The sequence below is a fragment of the Leishmania martiniquensis genome, chromosome 26 (genome assembly GCF_017916325.1).
Source record: "Leishmania martiniquensis isolate LSCM1 chromosome 26, whole genome shotgun sequence".
Lineage (NCBI taxonomy): Eukaryota > Euglenozoa > Kinetoplastea > Trypanosomatida > Trypanosomatidae > Leishmania > Leishmania martiniquensis.
This window is the reverse complement of record NC_090161.1, coordinates 418385-433871: the sequence shown is the minus strand read 5'-3', so window position 1 is coordinate 433871 and position 15487 is coordinate 418385. Positions and strand designations below refer to the sequence as shown.

Sequence of the window (15487 nt, the reverse complement as noted above, 5' to 3'; positions counted from 1 at the left end):
ACGGCGCACTTGTCAGGCATGGAGAGGGTTTCGGGGATGCATAACGGGTGCGCTCAGAGATTTTTTTTTCTTTCCTCCGAGAGGGATGGCGTGCGCGGTGGTTGACGCGGCCCGTGCGAATGCGTGTGTGGGTGTGCCTGACCTACTGGGAAAGCATAACATTAATATCCCGGTAGACCAGCGTAGCCACGAGGGACTCCACAGCACGCGAGAGCAGCGCGACATCACTACCGCCGCTACCCCCGGTACTGCTTGTTTTCAGTCCCGTTGAGGCTGCTACTGGGGTTGCGGATGCGGCTCCCCTCGCCATGGCCGCTGTGGTCTCGGAAGCGTAGGCCATACTACACATGGTCACCCCTAGCTGTCGAGCCACATGCCGCAGAGAGGCCATGGCGTGCTCTAGCGGGCTCGTTGGTGACATGGGGACAGCAGAGGACGTTGCCAGCTTTGCTGTCTGACCGAACGCACCGCACACAGACGCAGGCAGCTGCAGCCTCTCAATCGATTCGCCGTGCATTGATGGTGCGTGCGGTGTTCTTTCTGTCGTCTGTGGCGACGGCGTCACGGTGCTCGTCGAAACGCTTGACGGCCGCGGCAGCAGGGCCGAGTCGACGGATGAGACTGTCGACATGCCGGAAGCGGACAAAGCCGAGTTTTGGGGGGACGTCTTTGTGACGCCCGACGACACTTCCGCGACCCCATCCTCCCCTCCCGTGGCGCCTCGGGCCCTGACGTGCGGCACGGCCAATGCGCTGAGCTCGTCACGGCAGAGGCCCCCTTCCTCCAGTGGACTCTTGCCTGTGGCCAGAGACACTGGCGAAGGCTTCGGTACACTGACCTCGACATCGTCAGTCACCTCCACAACGCTAATGGCCGGCTGCGCCACCCCGCAGCTTTGCAGCTGCTGGTAGAACATTCGCATGTGTGGGCCGCCAAACAGCTCCGTGACGCGGTGGCGGCGGCGGTGCCTCTGAGTTGTGTCACGCGGCTGTGTTGAGCGCGGCGCGCAGCACTTGTCATCTTCGCGGAGGGAAAAGGAGACGCACGCGGCCGAGGTGGAGCGGTCTGCATCTAAACTCTGCCGCGCGCTGCCGTCGGGTTGCCGCCGCTGCGGTCCACTGATACCGTTGTCGCTGCCCATTTGGGTGGTTGAGAGGTGCAAAGACGAGTCCCCGTTCGGACGCGGATGCGTAGCTGTGGCGCCACCGCCCGGAGAGGTTCTGTCGTTCCCACCCCCACCCCTCGAGCTCTGTCGCCGCAGGATGACAATCACATAGCCGTCCAAGTTCGTGCTTAGCTTTGCCAGCTGCGGCAGGAACTCCGCCATCGTGAAGGGGCGCGAGGCACTGCCTGCCGCGTCACCGGCGACAAGCCCGGGAGTAACAGCGGCACCGCAGCTGGCACCGCCACTGCGGAAATGAGGGGACTTCAGACCTGTAGACCCCATCGATACCGCACCGGGTGCAGCTGCGGCGGAGGTGGTCGACGCGGCTGCACCCGTGGCCGAGGACGTGTCGATGGGTATGCCGACCACCTCCACCTGTGTCGGAACCGGCAGGATGATGACCCCTGCAGTCGCTGCTGTTGGCGCAGCGGCGGTGGCAGTCGCAGGCGGTCGAACTTGGAAGTAGGTCGTCACGGGCGCCGTCACACGCTCGTGCGATGCCGTTGCAGAGCAGCCACAGAAGCGCCGACAGGCCATGTTCATGTAGCCACCGCTGCCGCTGCCAAGCCCACCTGGTGCGCCACGCTGGCTGGCTGTGCCACACCAATGCGCTGCATCGCTCTGATCCAAAGGCACAGTGAAGGTGCTGTTGATGAGCGCGGTGGCGAGCGGCGAGGTCACCTCCAATGGTGCTGCACCCAGGCCTAGCTGGTGTCGGAGCATCATGCCGCGAACCAGTGCTTGACGATGAGCCGCGTACGACTCGGGGCCAGTGCCCCAGAGAGGCACCGCCGCGTTTTGTGCACTGCCGCAGCACGTTGGGTCAGCGAAAAGGCCACTCGTGCCGGTGGTGCTCACCGTCAGAGGGAAGCCGCTCCCACCAGATCCGGCTGCGGCTGCTGATGCGGCGGCGATCGGCGTCGCAGCCGTGTACGCCGTCGTCGCTGGCAGAGTGGAGAAGTGGACTGCTGCACCGATTTGGCAAAAGAGTGCACGGAGCACGCACGCGCCGCTGTCGAGAGCGGCGGCAAGCGCCGGCGGCCTACCCTCTGCGTGCAGCGCCGTTGCCGCGCCGCTGTTGTGCGCAGGAAAGGCGACGGAGGTGGTCTGCGACCCATCCGGCACACATGAAATCGGCCTGCTCGTTGCTGGGGCTGCGACCCACGCCACAGCTCCGACCGAAGAGGAGACAGAGTTCCATAGGGAGGTGCGCTCGTGTGTGAGGGAAGGGGACAAGGCAGGTGACCCGACTCGCGTGGCCGTTGCTGGGCTTGCCGGCGCCGCCGCTTGGCGAGGAAGTTGCGGTAGAAGCCACGCCGCAGGTCCGAGTCCGCGAAGGGCTGCAGAATCTGCGCCACCACCGCTGACAAAAGCAGATGACAACCCGTCGGTGTCACTGAGGGTGACGTCATCGACGAGAATCGACAGCTTCGGCCGCTGTCCGGACTTTTGTGTCGCGGCCGCTGGCGCCGTCTTGTCGTCTGCGGCGTTCTTCTGCGGCTGGGCGCTCGCCAACTCGCCTGCCGTGTGCTGAGGTGCCGGCAACTCGGTACCGGTGTCTGCGGTGATGGGCGACACTCGGCCTGTGCACCGCGTACCACCAAGCTGTTCAGCGACCCAGCTGGTCCGAGGCGCTGTCTCCGCGCCTACATGTGCAGAAGGGCGTGCGGATGGGCACTCACACTGAGCCGATCGCTGCTGTTGCTGCTGCGCTTCGGCGCCATCGTCTGCGCCGGCAACGTCACGCTCGTCTATCAAGATGACGGCGATGCGTCGCCGTCGACGCGCCAGCGCCACGGCTTGTCGCAGAGTGCTTGGGCAACCATCGATGCTGATGAGGCGCCGACGGGGCGGGGTAGCGATGCGCCGCGCACGCTTGGAAGAGGAGGGCTGCTGCTGTGGCTGGGGCCGAGGCGACTGCAGTTGTGTCGATGCCATCTTGGATGATGCCGCGTCGGAACCCGCAAAGAGCGACAGCATCGAGTCATCCCCTCTGGGCGGTTCGAGGCTCACTGGAGACATACACTCGCTACCGCTCAACCCGGTGCTCGCCTGCGTGGCAGCGGCGGTCAAGCTGGTCCTTTCATTGACTCGCCTGCTGGCAGCGCCATGCGCTTGGCAAAGTTCGCGCGTCTGCAAGGGAGATAACGACGAAGGCGACGACGTGGCCGCCGCTGCTATGACAGGCGATGCCGTCGCCGACGGAGATCGAGAGGCAGGTAGGGATACTGAGCCTCGAAGCCGAGCCCACATGGAGGACCACAGGGGTAACGCTCTGGTGGACGTCTCTACAATAAGATGCGCCGCCTGCGGCGGCGCACCAGAGCCGCGCTGCTCGAAAGAGTCTCCTGTTCCATCATCGTTGATTGGCGGCTCGTCGGCCCTGTACAATCGAACGTAGCGCCAGAGAGGCGTCTTGGAGCTGCCATGCAACCCAGCGTCGAGGGGTGTCTTGTCGGTATCGAGGATGCTGCGCACGAGGTGATCGTGGCAGCGACGGCATACACGGCAGAGGTACCACGTGACGCGCTGTGCCGTGTCCACTGATATTTTGTAGCTTTCGCGGCGGTAGGCGTCGTCCTTGAGGATGTCGTTCACGCTGCCGCCGCTCTTCGCGCCGCTAACATGCGCAGAACCGGCTGGAGGGTCAGCGAAGGCGCCGCGTCTCCCCTTGCACGCCTCCGAGGAGCTGTCCAAGGCACCGCCAGAACCGGCCATCACTCCTTGCTCGATCTGCAGCGGATCACTATGGCGGTCAGATAAGCGACGCTGACTCGCCGACGAATCCGACATGAACGAGGCACACTCGTTCGCCCTTCCACCGACAGAGGCGGTGCTGCCGTGTCTACGGCGCGGTGAGGTTACCTGTTCGAAGCAGGCCAGGGCTCCCGACGCCGGACAGGCCTGCGGCGACACATCGCCAGCGACTGCGGAGGAGCAGCTGTTGTCCTGGGGTGCGGAAAAGGAGCTGCTCGGTACCTGATGACTGTAGTGCCCATGCTTCGCTTCCGGGGAGCGGCCCTGGCCCGAGAGTGGGCTCTGTGGTATCTGCGGTGCTGCTGATGTAGCAGCAACGCGCTTTGCAGAGACGGAGTGACGGCTGCTGATTTCTGCGGGAGCATTGTCTTCGTTGCGCGGCCGAGACGCCGACGCCGGTGGTCGCGCTGGGTCCACCGCCTCCACCGATGATGCGGTAAGCCCCTCGCTGTGGCTGCCACAATGATGTGACCCCACCGCCATGGCTGTTTTGCCGCAACGGCTGCGCTCGCAATTCACGTGGCCGCCCTCTTTCCCTTCCCTTGCGCGCACTGGCGCGCCGTCTTGATGTGCAGTGCACACCACCCCTTGCGAAGGCTGTGCCTGCGTGGCGAGGCACCCTTGAGAGCGTTGCTTCGGTCGATGGAGTTGCTGCGCGGCAGAAAAAGTTGTGGCTGAGGACAATAACGTGAACGATGATGCCTCTGCTCCATCGCCGGCGGAACTGCAACTGTTCGCCGTGCTGCGTGGCGTATCGTTTTCCGACATGTCCGAGAGAGTCGAGTCGGCGCCGACGGGCGACGGGGAGGGTCTGACGGCGGTCGTGGGCTCGCCAAGAGGAGGCTCTCCTGCCATTGCCGCCGGAGCCCCTCTTGGCGAGCTCTTCTTCATGTGATACGAGCTGGACGCCAGAGGAATAGGCCGCAGCCAGAGGCGCGCCTTCGTGCATGCGTCGCAGAAGACACCGCCGCAGTGGCGGCAGTGATGACGGCGGCAGCGAAAGCGTGAGAAGGTAACTGCGCACTCCGTGCACTGCGCGGTCGAGTTATCGGCGCGCCAGAAACGCGGATGCAGCATTGGCGACTGCGTTTCCAAGTATACTGACGACGAGCGATGGAGGGGGGAGAAGGGAAGGAGAAATGGAAGGGGAGGGGGTAAGGCGCCGATGGCAAACAGCGGAAGAGAAAGAGAGATGACAGAGCAGAAAAAGCAGAACAAACGCGCGCACACACACACGCACACAAAGCGAAGGGGGGAGGAGTGCAGGGCTTTGCCGCCACCAGCACAGGCGCAGCTGTAAAGCAAATCAAGCTACCGCGGGGGGTGGCGGGCTGTCTTCGTGGTGGAAGAGGGGGCGGGCTTGTGTGGAGGATGGGGTGGGGGTAGGGTAGGAGGACACGAGAGAGAGGGAGGAGGAGGGGGGACTGCGGTGCGTACACACCACACAGGAGGGTAGTCGAGGCCGCTTAAAGGGCACTCCCAACCGAAGCGATGAGAGGCGACCGTGAGAGGAGAGGGGGAGAGGTGCGTGCGGGCGTGCTGGGGAGAACAACAAGAAAAGAAGAAGAGCGCGCGCGCGTACGCCCACGAATGGAAACGGCCCCGTGAAAGAGGAGGGCTGAGGTGGGGGAGAGGGATGGGGCAGCAGAAGGAACTGGACAGCCGCCACTTCGAACGCCAGTGGCACCCGCCTTCTCACAGGGTGGGAAGGGGAGAGGAGTGTGAAACGTACTGCAGCGGCAGCTACGGCGGCAGTGATCACAACGAGTAAACAAAAGGGAGAGTCAGACCAACAGGCGCGGGGAGAGAGAGGAGGCAGCACAAATGCCTCACGCGTCGCTGCGGCGTCCGCGCGGCCTCTTCACACGGGCTCGGTCTCTCTCCTTCACACACAAAAGTAAGCAGAGAAGTGATGATGGTGCCCGTGTGTGTGTGTGTGTCAGTTTGGTGTGGGGGAAGAGAGGGCCTCTACTCCGATTTTTTTTCAGAGGCCAAAACAAAGAGAAGCCCCTCTTTCGAAGAGAAACGCCCGCGCAGATAATGGTATATATATATATGTATATATGTACGTTTATGTATGTATACAAAAAAGAGAGAGTGCCCACTACGTAGCGGTGCGCTACGGGAAGCGGACGCGAAAGGCACCCACTCACACACACACACACACAGACGAACAGCGATAGAAATCTGAAAATTGACGTCACTGAGAGGAAGGGGGCGGTACGGGTGACCCTGCTGAAAGGCCGGCACACCAATAGGGCAGGCAAACAACACCGAAAAGGTAAAGACGGAGCCGTCCTAACGGCCCTCAGTTCTCCTCTTTCCTTGCAGCAACGCGCGCTTTTTGGGCGTCGATGTTTCTCTGCGGCCCCGAGAGCGAACGCCTAAACCTAAAAGCCGGTGCCAGAGGACTTGTATGGAGAGAGACGCGCGCAGGGGCAGCGTCAGGATGATGTGGCTCAGACACGGAAGAGGAAAGGCTAAAAAAACTGAAGTAAAACAGCATAAAAAGGGCGTCCGCTCTTAAAAACTGACGCACCCCTCCCCCGGATGACAGGACAGACGTGGCGAGGCGCAAGCACACAGGATTGCTCAAGACGGAGAGACAGCCACACAGAGTCACACACACACACACACACACCGACGCAGAGAAGCGCTGCGGAGAGGGGGACTTAGCCGCTGAGTGAATGGCCAAGGGGGGGCGGCTGAGGATGCCACACAATGGAGAGAAGTGCACCGAGCACGCGACCAAAAAACAATTATGTATGAAGAGAGGGAAGCACAGAGAAAGATGGGACGGAACCGTAACCACAACAGCAAAGAAGCCGCCGTGCGCACACTGGAACGGAGAGACGCCGGCCACACACACCCACAACGCACAAACAGCAATATATATATATATATATATGTATGTATGCAAAGATTTGTGCACCTTCGAAATGGCAACGATTGCGGCGAGCTCAAGCGATGGAAAGCAGAGAGGTAAAAGGGATCTGACCCGCGCGCACGCGTGCCGGTAGGCGGACGTGACGTGTAGAGAGAAAGGAACGAGAAGAGGAAGGGTGGGAGGCAAGGGCAGAGTGAGGGCTGCGGTGTACGTCCATGCAAGATGAAAAAGCGCTGCAGAAAAACTGAATAGGACACTGAAAACAACGGAAAGCAGATGAAGAAGAAAAAAAGGCAAAGCAAAGACACGCGTGTCACCGTAAGGCAAACACACACACATACACACACACACAGAGGGGGGAGGGGAGGGCGGTGGATGACGGGTGACCAAAGACGAGCGCTAAGGAAATGGGGACCTGCGCCGACACACCGTATCAGCGTTCAAACAGCAGAGAAGAGAAAGACAGCGGGGCCACTGAGGAGAACCAGCCAGTACCTCCATACATACATGCATATATATGTATGTATATGTGTGTGTGTGTGTGCAAAAAAAAAAGCGAAGGCGGGGCAAAAGGGAATTGCGTACGGCAAGTACAGAGAGGAAGAGAAGGGGGAGGTAGTTGCAGTGGTGGTACTCAAAGGGGGAAGCGCCAGTACCAGTAGCAGCGAGAGCAGAAGTTCGTGAAAGAAACAATGCGCAGCCGCCTGCAATGGCAGTCCGGACCTGAGGGAGGAGGGCGAGAGAGCAGAGTGAATGAAGGGAGGAGGTCGCGCTGATGACTACGGCACAACACTCGTCCACGACGAGCGAACGGAAGGGCGAGCAAGAAAATAAAACAAAGATGTGGGGGAGAGTGATCCGGGAGGGGGGAGGAAGCGGGGGAGAGGTGGGAAACGCACGGAGCAAGAGCGGCAAAGGATGAAGAGAGGCGGTAGACAGGTTAGAGAGGAGGGGGAGGGGATGCTAGCACTGAATGTTGCCGTCTACGGCGAGACAAAGGGGAGTCGAGCCAACGAACAAGAGACACATAAAATATATATATATAGAGAGAGTTATGCAACGAGGGTGGCGTGCATATACAAAGTCGTTAGATTTGTGCACGTCCGCGAGGGCGTGTCGCATGCGCGCACTGAGGTGACGCGCCGCCGATGCGGGGAGGGATAAGCGCAGGTACGCTATTGGTGCTGGCTCGTCTTCCTCTTCGCTTCTTTTCGAACGTGGTGGGACAGGGGGTGGGGAGGGGTGAAGAGGAAAAAATTGACGCAGGTGAAAAATTGAAACGGCAGCAGTACAGACACGAGAAGGGGGCGAGAGGGTGACGGAACAGCAGGGGAGGACAGGCAACACGCAAGCAGATCAACGCGCTCACAGAGCTGACGCTAAAGGAAGATGTGGGAGAGAGGAGGGAGGTGGGGGGGCGGAGGCTGGCAGGTTACAAAGACACACAGAGAGGGGGGCGGGCGGCGGTGGTTGTGGGAAGTGCGCCGATGAAAGAAGGGAAGCAGCAAGCGTTAGGGTGGTATTTGTACAAGCAGTGGTACTCAGATGATAAAGGAGAGGAAAAGAGCGAGTCAGAGGATGAGGAGGGGTGGCGGTGGGCAAACAAACACGTTATACCAATCAACCGGTACACGTGCCCAATCACAGTGCCACGTGCAGGCCAACCAACACGACGACCTCGCCACAGTTGCACGGAAGAGGGTGTAGAGCGAGAGAAAGAGGAGTCTGGGGTAGAGGGGAGGGAGTGCGCGAGCTCATTTGAGGCGGCCACAGATAACGAAAACAGAGCGAACCACCCACAGCGAAAAAAAGGGGTGGTGGTGGGGCTCTTTGAGTAACGGGGAAGAAGGCGCGCCACCCAAAGCTGCAGAGCGCAGAGAAAGGAGAGGGGGGAGGGGGAGGCAGGAGGATAGAGATGAGCTCAGCACACCACTGTTGCCACCCTCACACAGGCAAAGGGAGAGGAATGGACAGAGCAGAGAGAGTGTGTGGCACACACACGTGCAGGATGCGACGACAACGACAACAGCAGAAAGCACCGAGAGGAGAGAGGGAGAGAGAAGGGGGGTAGGGGGAAGATGAAGAGGTGGCCAGAGTAAGCGAGAAGAGAGAGACGGGGAGGGGGAGGGAGGGGGTGCAAAGACAGAACGGAATGCAGCGCAATAAGCAGCAGCAGCAGCAAGACGACGACAGAAGAGGGAGCAATCAGAAAAAAAATGGAGTGGTGCCCCCACAAAGGCACCGGGGGGAACAGTAGTAGACTGGGGTCACGGGCCGGTTTGGGAGGGGGAGGGGGAGAAAAAAGAGGGCAGTGTCTCGACAGCTTCCAGTGTGTGTGTGCGTGTGCTAATTTTTCTTTCCGTCTTTTATGTCCGCTGTTGGGCCCTCTTGCCGAGACTGCGCTGACCGGATGCAGAGGTACGGCAGAGGCGTGTTTGCAAGTGTGGTTAGTGGTAGAGGGGGGGCTGAGGACGGTGAGGGGAAGGGAGAAAAGGGGGGAGCTAAGGGAAGGGTGAATACTTTGACCAAGTCGAGGAAAGAAGTAATGACTAAAAATGCCTAAGCGACCGAAAGACGACCAGCACAGCTCGACAGTTCACACCGAATGGTGTGCGCGCTCCGCAGAAAGTGCGAAAAACGCAGAGAAGAGAGCAAAGTAGTAAGTGCTTGATGAAGAGGGGGGTGGAGGGAGGAAGGTCCGACTCAGCTTTATGTGTGTGTGCGTGTGTGTGTGTGTTGACGCTTCCTCGTGGTGGTGGTGGGGAGGGGAGGACAGCAGTAAGTGAAAGCAGAAGAGCTTTGCTACGTGTCCCACTAAACGGATCCGAAAAGACCGAAAAGAAGAGAAGGGGTAACACATAAAAGCACTCTATTGGCTTGTATGGCGCTCTGGCGCACCGGAATGCAACCGGGTGTGTGCGTGTGTGTGTGTGGAGGGGAGGAAGAGCAGCGCCGTCACGCCAAACGCTGCGATCACGAGCTTTTACGTGAGTGCGTCTTTGAAGGTGACGTGCAGGTGTATGTTCCCCCCTTTTTTGTCCCTGCAGGACAGGTGGGGAGGGGGGGGAATAAGCAGTCCAGCGCTCAGCGAGGAAGAAAAGGCAGCGAAAAAAAGGAGAAAAAAGAGCAGCCGCAGCTCGTCAGTCGCAGCACGCGTGTTTTTGCGTGCACTGCTGCTGTGGGAGGATGTGGATATATGCGGACGAGCAGAGCCGTATCGCAGCCGTTTCGCTTGTCCAAAGCTCCGTCTGCGAGAGGGGGGAGGGAGGGTGGCGTTTGGGTTACCCGCACTTCCGCGTTTGAGTGTGCGATGACTTTTTTTTTGCTTTGCTGTGGGGTCGTGGCGGTTGTGGCCGGGCGAAGGAGACGGGTGGGTGGGGGGGGATAGAGGAATAAGAGAAGTGCTGCGGAGAGCAAATGAAAGTGTTTCGTTGGGCACGCCCTGCAAGTCCCTCTTGCCCTCCCTCCCTCCTGCTGCTGTACCTCAGCGCCTGTCTTTGCTTCTCAGACGCGGCGGTGTACGTGGACGTGGGTGGGTGGGGGTGGAGGGGACGCGGTGATTCGAGGGGAAGAGGGAGGGGGAGAAAGGGGCGATCGGCTTCATGATGGGTGTGCGGCAGCGGCACTGCGCGTGTCGCGGATAGAGGAGAGAGGGCGATGTGGCAAGAGCACCTGATGCACTTTGCCGCTATGCCTACCTCACCATTACCGCAGCGGAGAGCACGCAGCGCGAAAGCGCAGAGACCACACACCAAAAGAGACTGCCCCTCCCGCCCCCCCCCACACGATCACACGCGCACACACTCCTCCAGCCCATCGCCGACCGCACGTGGGCTCGGCCACCCAATCCTACCTCCCGCATCCGCGCGAGGTGAGCGTCGAATAGGGTCAGCCTTCCCCCGGTGGATCATCCGCACCTCTGTAGCACAGGACGAGTACCAAAAAAAAAGACAAACGAAAGCGCAAAAAGCTGAAGGACTGCAAAGTTTCCCACACTTCCCTTCACTTCGTTTCGCTTCTGTCGTGCGTAATGCTTACAGGCGCGCTAACACACACACACACACACACACGGGGGAGGGGGAGGGGGTGCGAGAGATGTCAGCAGTCACCGGGGGGGGAGCCGCACGCGCCGGGCTTTCGCGCCAACGCTCCAGACTCTTTTCTCCTCCTCCTGACCTCTCGTCGCCTGGCCCTGCACGGAGGGAGTGGGAGGGGGGGAGGTAGCGAACGCAGGTGCATGAGGTTAAGCGATCGGTTAATTAGACGCAGTAGAAACGGCAACTACAGCAAGGCAAGAGGCAGCTTGTCCCCACGTCCCGACAGGGCCCTTGTGAAGGCGCACTGCACACGCGCATCATGAAGAGGGACTACCTCGCTGACGCAGCGAGCTTTAGACGCTCGCCAAGCGTCAGCTTCTCAGCGCGGTATTTCTTGCGAGTGGTGTGCACCTGCTTATCGTCACGCAGAAAGACGTCAGCGTTCTTCCCTGACACCTCGAACATCGTCACCCGTTTACCATCAGATGTGGTGGCGCCCTTGACGGACTTTGCAGAGGCCCGCTCGGACACCTTCGCGCTTGTGGCTGCCTGCTGCTGCGAGGCGTGGCGCTTCGCTCGGCCACTGCTCTGCACTCCGCGGAGATGGTGGCGTGCGTCCTCGTCCTCGTCCGATTCAGCAGCAGCGAGCGAGGCGCTTCCGTTGCTGCCTTTCTGCTGAAGCGCTCGACGCGCTGCGCGGTCGCTGCCATCCTCATATTGCGCTGCCTCGTCTTCCTCGCCAACGTCGGGGACCACGGAGAACATGTCCGCCTCGTAGCGCTCCCGACGTGCGGAGGCCTTGGCGCGCCGCTCGTCGATTGTCTGAAGCAACTTCGCGTACTCGGGATTGTTTTGGTCGAGGGCAAAGGTGGAGACAGCGCGGCCTGTTGTTCGGTCGAAGGCACGCGCAAAGCGGGGGTCCGCCCTCGCCACCGCCAGCGCCGCGGTGCCCCTCCCTGCCCCTGCAGCACCGCCATGAGCCTCCGGGCCCTCGGGGTCAACTTCGCCTTCCTTGGCTCGGCGGAAGCGACTGATGCGGTCAGACCACCGGTGCGACTGCCGCTCCTTCGCCTTCGAGGCGACGTAGTTGTTGAAGGCGGTCGGATCCACCACGGCGCGCAGCTCGCGGTAGAGCCGGTTCTCGATGAAGGCACCGTGCATGACCGGACGCACCTTGCCGCCCGCGAGGTCCTCAGCGGCGATGCCCAGTGCATCCATCTCGTCCTTGGCTATGAATGTGAAGTCGTCGTACACTGTCGTCGCCTCCTTCTCCTCGAGCTCCTCCGTCATCGCCTCGAGGAAGGCGGCCCAGCGGGGGGCCGCGCCGAGTTGGGGGACGAAATGCACCTGCACCCGCGGCACGTCGCAGCAGATGGCCACCACGCCGCTGTCGTCGCACTCGTACGGAGCCACCATGTTGTGCTGGGCCCGAAAGAGGGTAAAGTCAGTAATGTCAGCCGGAGCGTCGATCGTCGTGAAGTTGCTGCCGTCGTGCTTGTTCCACACCTTCACCGAGCGCGTGTCGGCTGAGAGGACAAAGCTGGCCTCGCCCGTCGCGGTGCTCCTGCCATGAAAGAAGTACGTCTTTACAATGGGCAGGCTATTCATGTGGTCCTTCACAAGGAGCGGCTTCTGCAGACGGACGTCGTACAGCAGCACCTCGCCGCTCTCAAGGCCACATGTGAAGAGGAGACCGCCACTTTCCTCCGTGGCGATGTGCCGAACCTCGCACTGGGCATCAACTCCAGAGCTGCTGCTGCTGCCAGCCGCCTGCACGCGAGCGACAGCCGCGCCGACACGGCTATCCCAGGCCTCGATCGCGCCGTCACATCCGGCCGTCAGCACTACACCACTCACTGGTCCGTGCCGCCCGAAGACCTCCGCATGATTCACGCCGTCAGCGCTGCTGGTGTGATAGCTCTCCACAAAAGCGCCCGTCTCCAGATTGATGCGGTAGACCTCCGGCGAGACGCCGGTGGACAAGAGCTCCGCTTGGAACGGATTGTATGCGAGGGAGCGCTGAAGATGCGGCACACGTACCCTGTCTACGATAGCGGAGGTGTGGTGAATGGTAATTTGCCGCCCTTCCCCACGCAGCGCAAACTTTCGGTAGTCAGGTGAGAGGCACACGCCAGAGAGAATGTTCATGTCGGCGTTGAAGCTGAACTTCATGCTAAGGTCATTCACGTCGAAGCACTTGAGGCGGTAGGGGTAGTCGCCAGCGGCGAACAGATGCGTCCCATTCGCACAGCGGAAGATGCAGCGGGCGCAGTGCGGAAAATCGAGGTCGTGCAGCAGCTCCACGCGGTTCTCTTGCCCTGCTGACGCCCGCTTGTTCTTGCGACGCTCACTGAGCCACTCCGGCAGCGACTTACCAGCCGTGAGGTTGTAAGTCTTTACTGTGTTGTGGAGGGAGACCTGCATGACTGTAGATCCGTGTGTAAGAATGTCTTTGATGCTACTGCTTCGTATGTTTGCTGGTGAAGGGGGGTGCGGATGAGGCGCTGCTGAGCCGCAATCCTTGACGGCTTCTCTTTTGTTGAAGAGAGGCAAACGCGGGTGACGCGGGGATGGGGAGAGAAAGTGAGGGGACACCCACCCAGAAGAGCGCAGGCGGCAAAGGGGGGCGGCCAAAGACGCTGTACTGTGCTCGGTGAGAGAGCACACACGACACACGACACACACACACACAAGAAAAAAGAGGAAAGAGACGAGTGCACAGGCACAGGCACAGGGGAGGGCGAGGAGGTCATGACATTCTTGTGGTTGGCCCACTAACGACCCACGAAGCGTCCGTGGCCGGGCAGGACTGCAACCGGGAATGAGGACGCCCAAACGCGCGTGAAGACGGGCCGTGACGCCTTCGCTTTCTTCTTCAGCGTCGCTGACGCGCGATGCACAAAGCAGGCCGTGCCAGTTGTCGTGTTCGTCAACCATACGCGCGGTGCCGCACCGGAGGCTGCCCTTCGAAAACGAGAAGAGAAGACCTCCGTCGATAAAGGCAATGGCTGTCGTACAGGGGGGGGCGAAACAGCGTGCCGGCATGTCTTCTCGCCTTCAAGCGGCTCTGCCCTCTGTGATCGCCGGCCCCTGTGTCTGCATCGGCGTTGAGAAAGCGGCGCGTCCGTCGCTATCCGCAGATCGGACCTTCTTTTGGTCAAGTGCTGTATTTCTTTTTTTTTGTCATCGCCGTCAAACATATAGACAGATACTCAGAGAAGTTTCGATGCCGCTTGCCATGCCAGAGCAACAGGAGGAAGGGAGGGGGGAGAAGGCGTACTCGACAGCAACCACATGCACAGAAAAAATTCGACAGGCACTCCGTGACCGTTTTCACCGTCATTAGCGATGTCGCTACCACATGCAGTTCTCCCTCTCTCTCTTCTCCATGACCTCGTCATCTTCGCTTCGCCTTTGGCTATAATATATATATATATATACTGATTCACTCTGTTGAACTGTTTCACCGTTCAGCGGTCCACCGCATGGGAAGGGCGAGACAGAAAGGTGGACAGGCGGGCCCAGAGGGGCTGTGAGATGAACACACACACATACACACGCACACACACACGCACACACACACAAGGACATCACGACACATGCAAACGGCACAGCAATCAAGCGTTATATATATGTGTGTGTGTGTTCATCTCAGACGTGTCCATTGAACGACAAGTTCGTTAACAGCACGAATAACCGAGTCCACTCCCACGTCATGTGACGTTGCTTGCACGACGGCTGAATCCTGGCCGTCGCGGATGCGCCAACCCTGCCGTTGGCATCAGGCGAGGTGCTGAGCGGGCTCTCTCCGGGACATCCTCAGGTGAGTAGGCGATGCAATAATAATAAAGGAAAAGAACAGTCCGCGTGGCCAACACCGAAGCGTTACCGCGTCTCTCTCTCTGTGTGTGTGTGAGTCTATGGAGGTGACGAGACGAGGAAAGACACAAATACGTAGACAGAGCCCGAGTTAAAGGAAAAGAGGGTGGGGGAGGGGGAGGGCAGTGCGCAAGAAGGTGCTCGCAAAGGGGGCGCACACCCCGCACCGCGATCCAGCGCAAATACTTCTCCGTCTCCACTTTCTTCGCTCTATCCTTTCACCCTCTCGTGCGCCGCTCGTTCCAGCCGTATCAGTCCACGTCTTCGGAGTGGGGCCCTGCACCTGGGGCGGCACTGCCAGTCTCCTGCGCCGACGCCGACCCAGCGCTCGGGGGGGCCTCCATGACACGCTTTTTGTAGTACTCCGACAGGATTGGGTGCGCAATGTTCTCGATCCTCTTTGTCTGCTCCATGTACTCGTCCTTGTTCGCCTCCGGGTGGCTGTCGAGCCACTCCGCAGCACAGCCGACGGCGGCGTGTATTTTCTGCCGGTCCTCTGAACTGACCCCGCTCTGTAAATCCGGATCCTCCAGAGTGGCGCGCATGGAGAAGATGTAGTTCTCCAGCATGTTGCGGGCCTCCACACGCTCGCTGTTCGCCCTGTCCTCCTTCGCGAACCTCTCTGCCTCCTGCACCATCTTCTCAATTTGCTCTTTACTCAGGCGGCCCATGTCATTTTTGATCGTGATAGCCTCCTTGCGGCCACCAGACTCCTCCACGGCGCTCACGACGAGGATGCCGTCCGTGTTCACGTCGAAAGTG

At 60.3% G+C, this 15487-nt stretch overlaps 2 protein-coding genes across 2 annotated transcripts; both read right to left on the bottom strand.

Annotated features, from left to right (window-relative positions):
• Window positions 1-142: 142 nt before the first annotated feature.
• LSCM1_04132 (uncharacterized protein) lies at window positions 143-4999 on the bottom strand (the record flags this gene model as incomplete). The annotated part of the gene is made up of 1 exon (XM_067321654.1): window positions 143-4999. The coding sequence occupies one exon, from the start codon at window positions 4997-4999 to the stop codon at window positions 143-145; it is 4857 nt and encodes a 1618-aa protein (XP_067177885.1).
• Window positions 5000-11176: 6177 nt separating this feature from the next.
• Window positions 11177-13270, bottom strand: LSCM1_04131 (uncharacterized protein; the record flags this gene model as incomplete). The annotated part of the gene is made up of 1 exon (XM_067321653.1): window positions 11177-13270. The coding sequence occupies one exon, from the start codon at window positions 13268-13270 to the stop codon at window positions 11177-11179; it is 2094 nt and encodes a 697-aa protein (XP_067177884.1).
• Between the last annotated feature and the right edge of the window lie 2217 nt (window positions 13271-15487).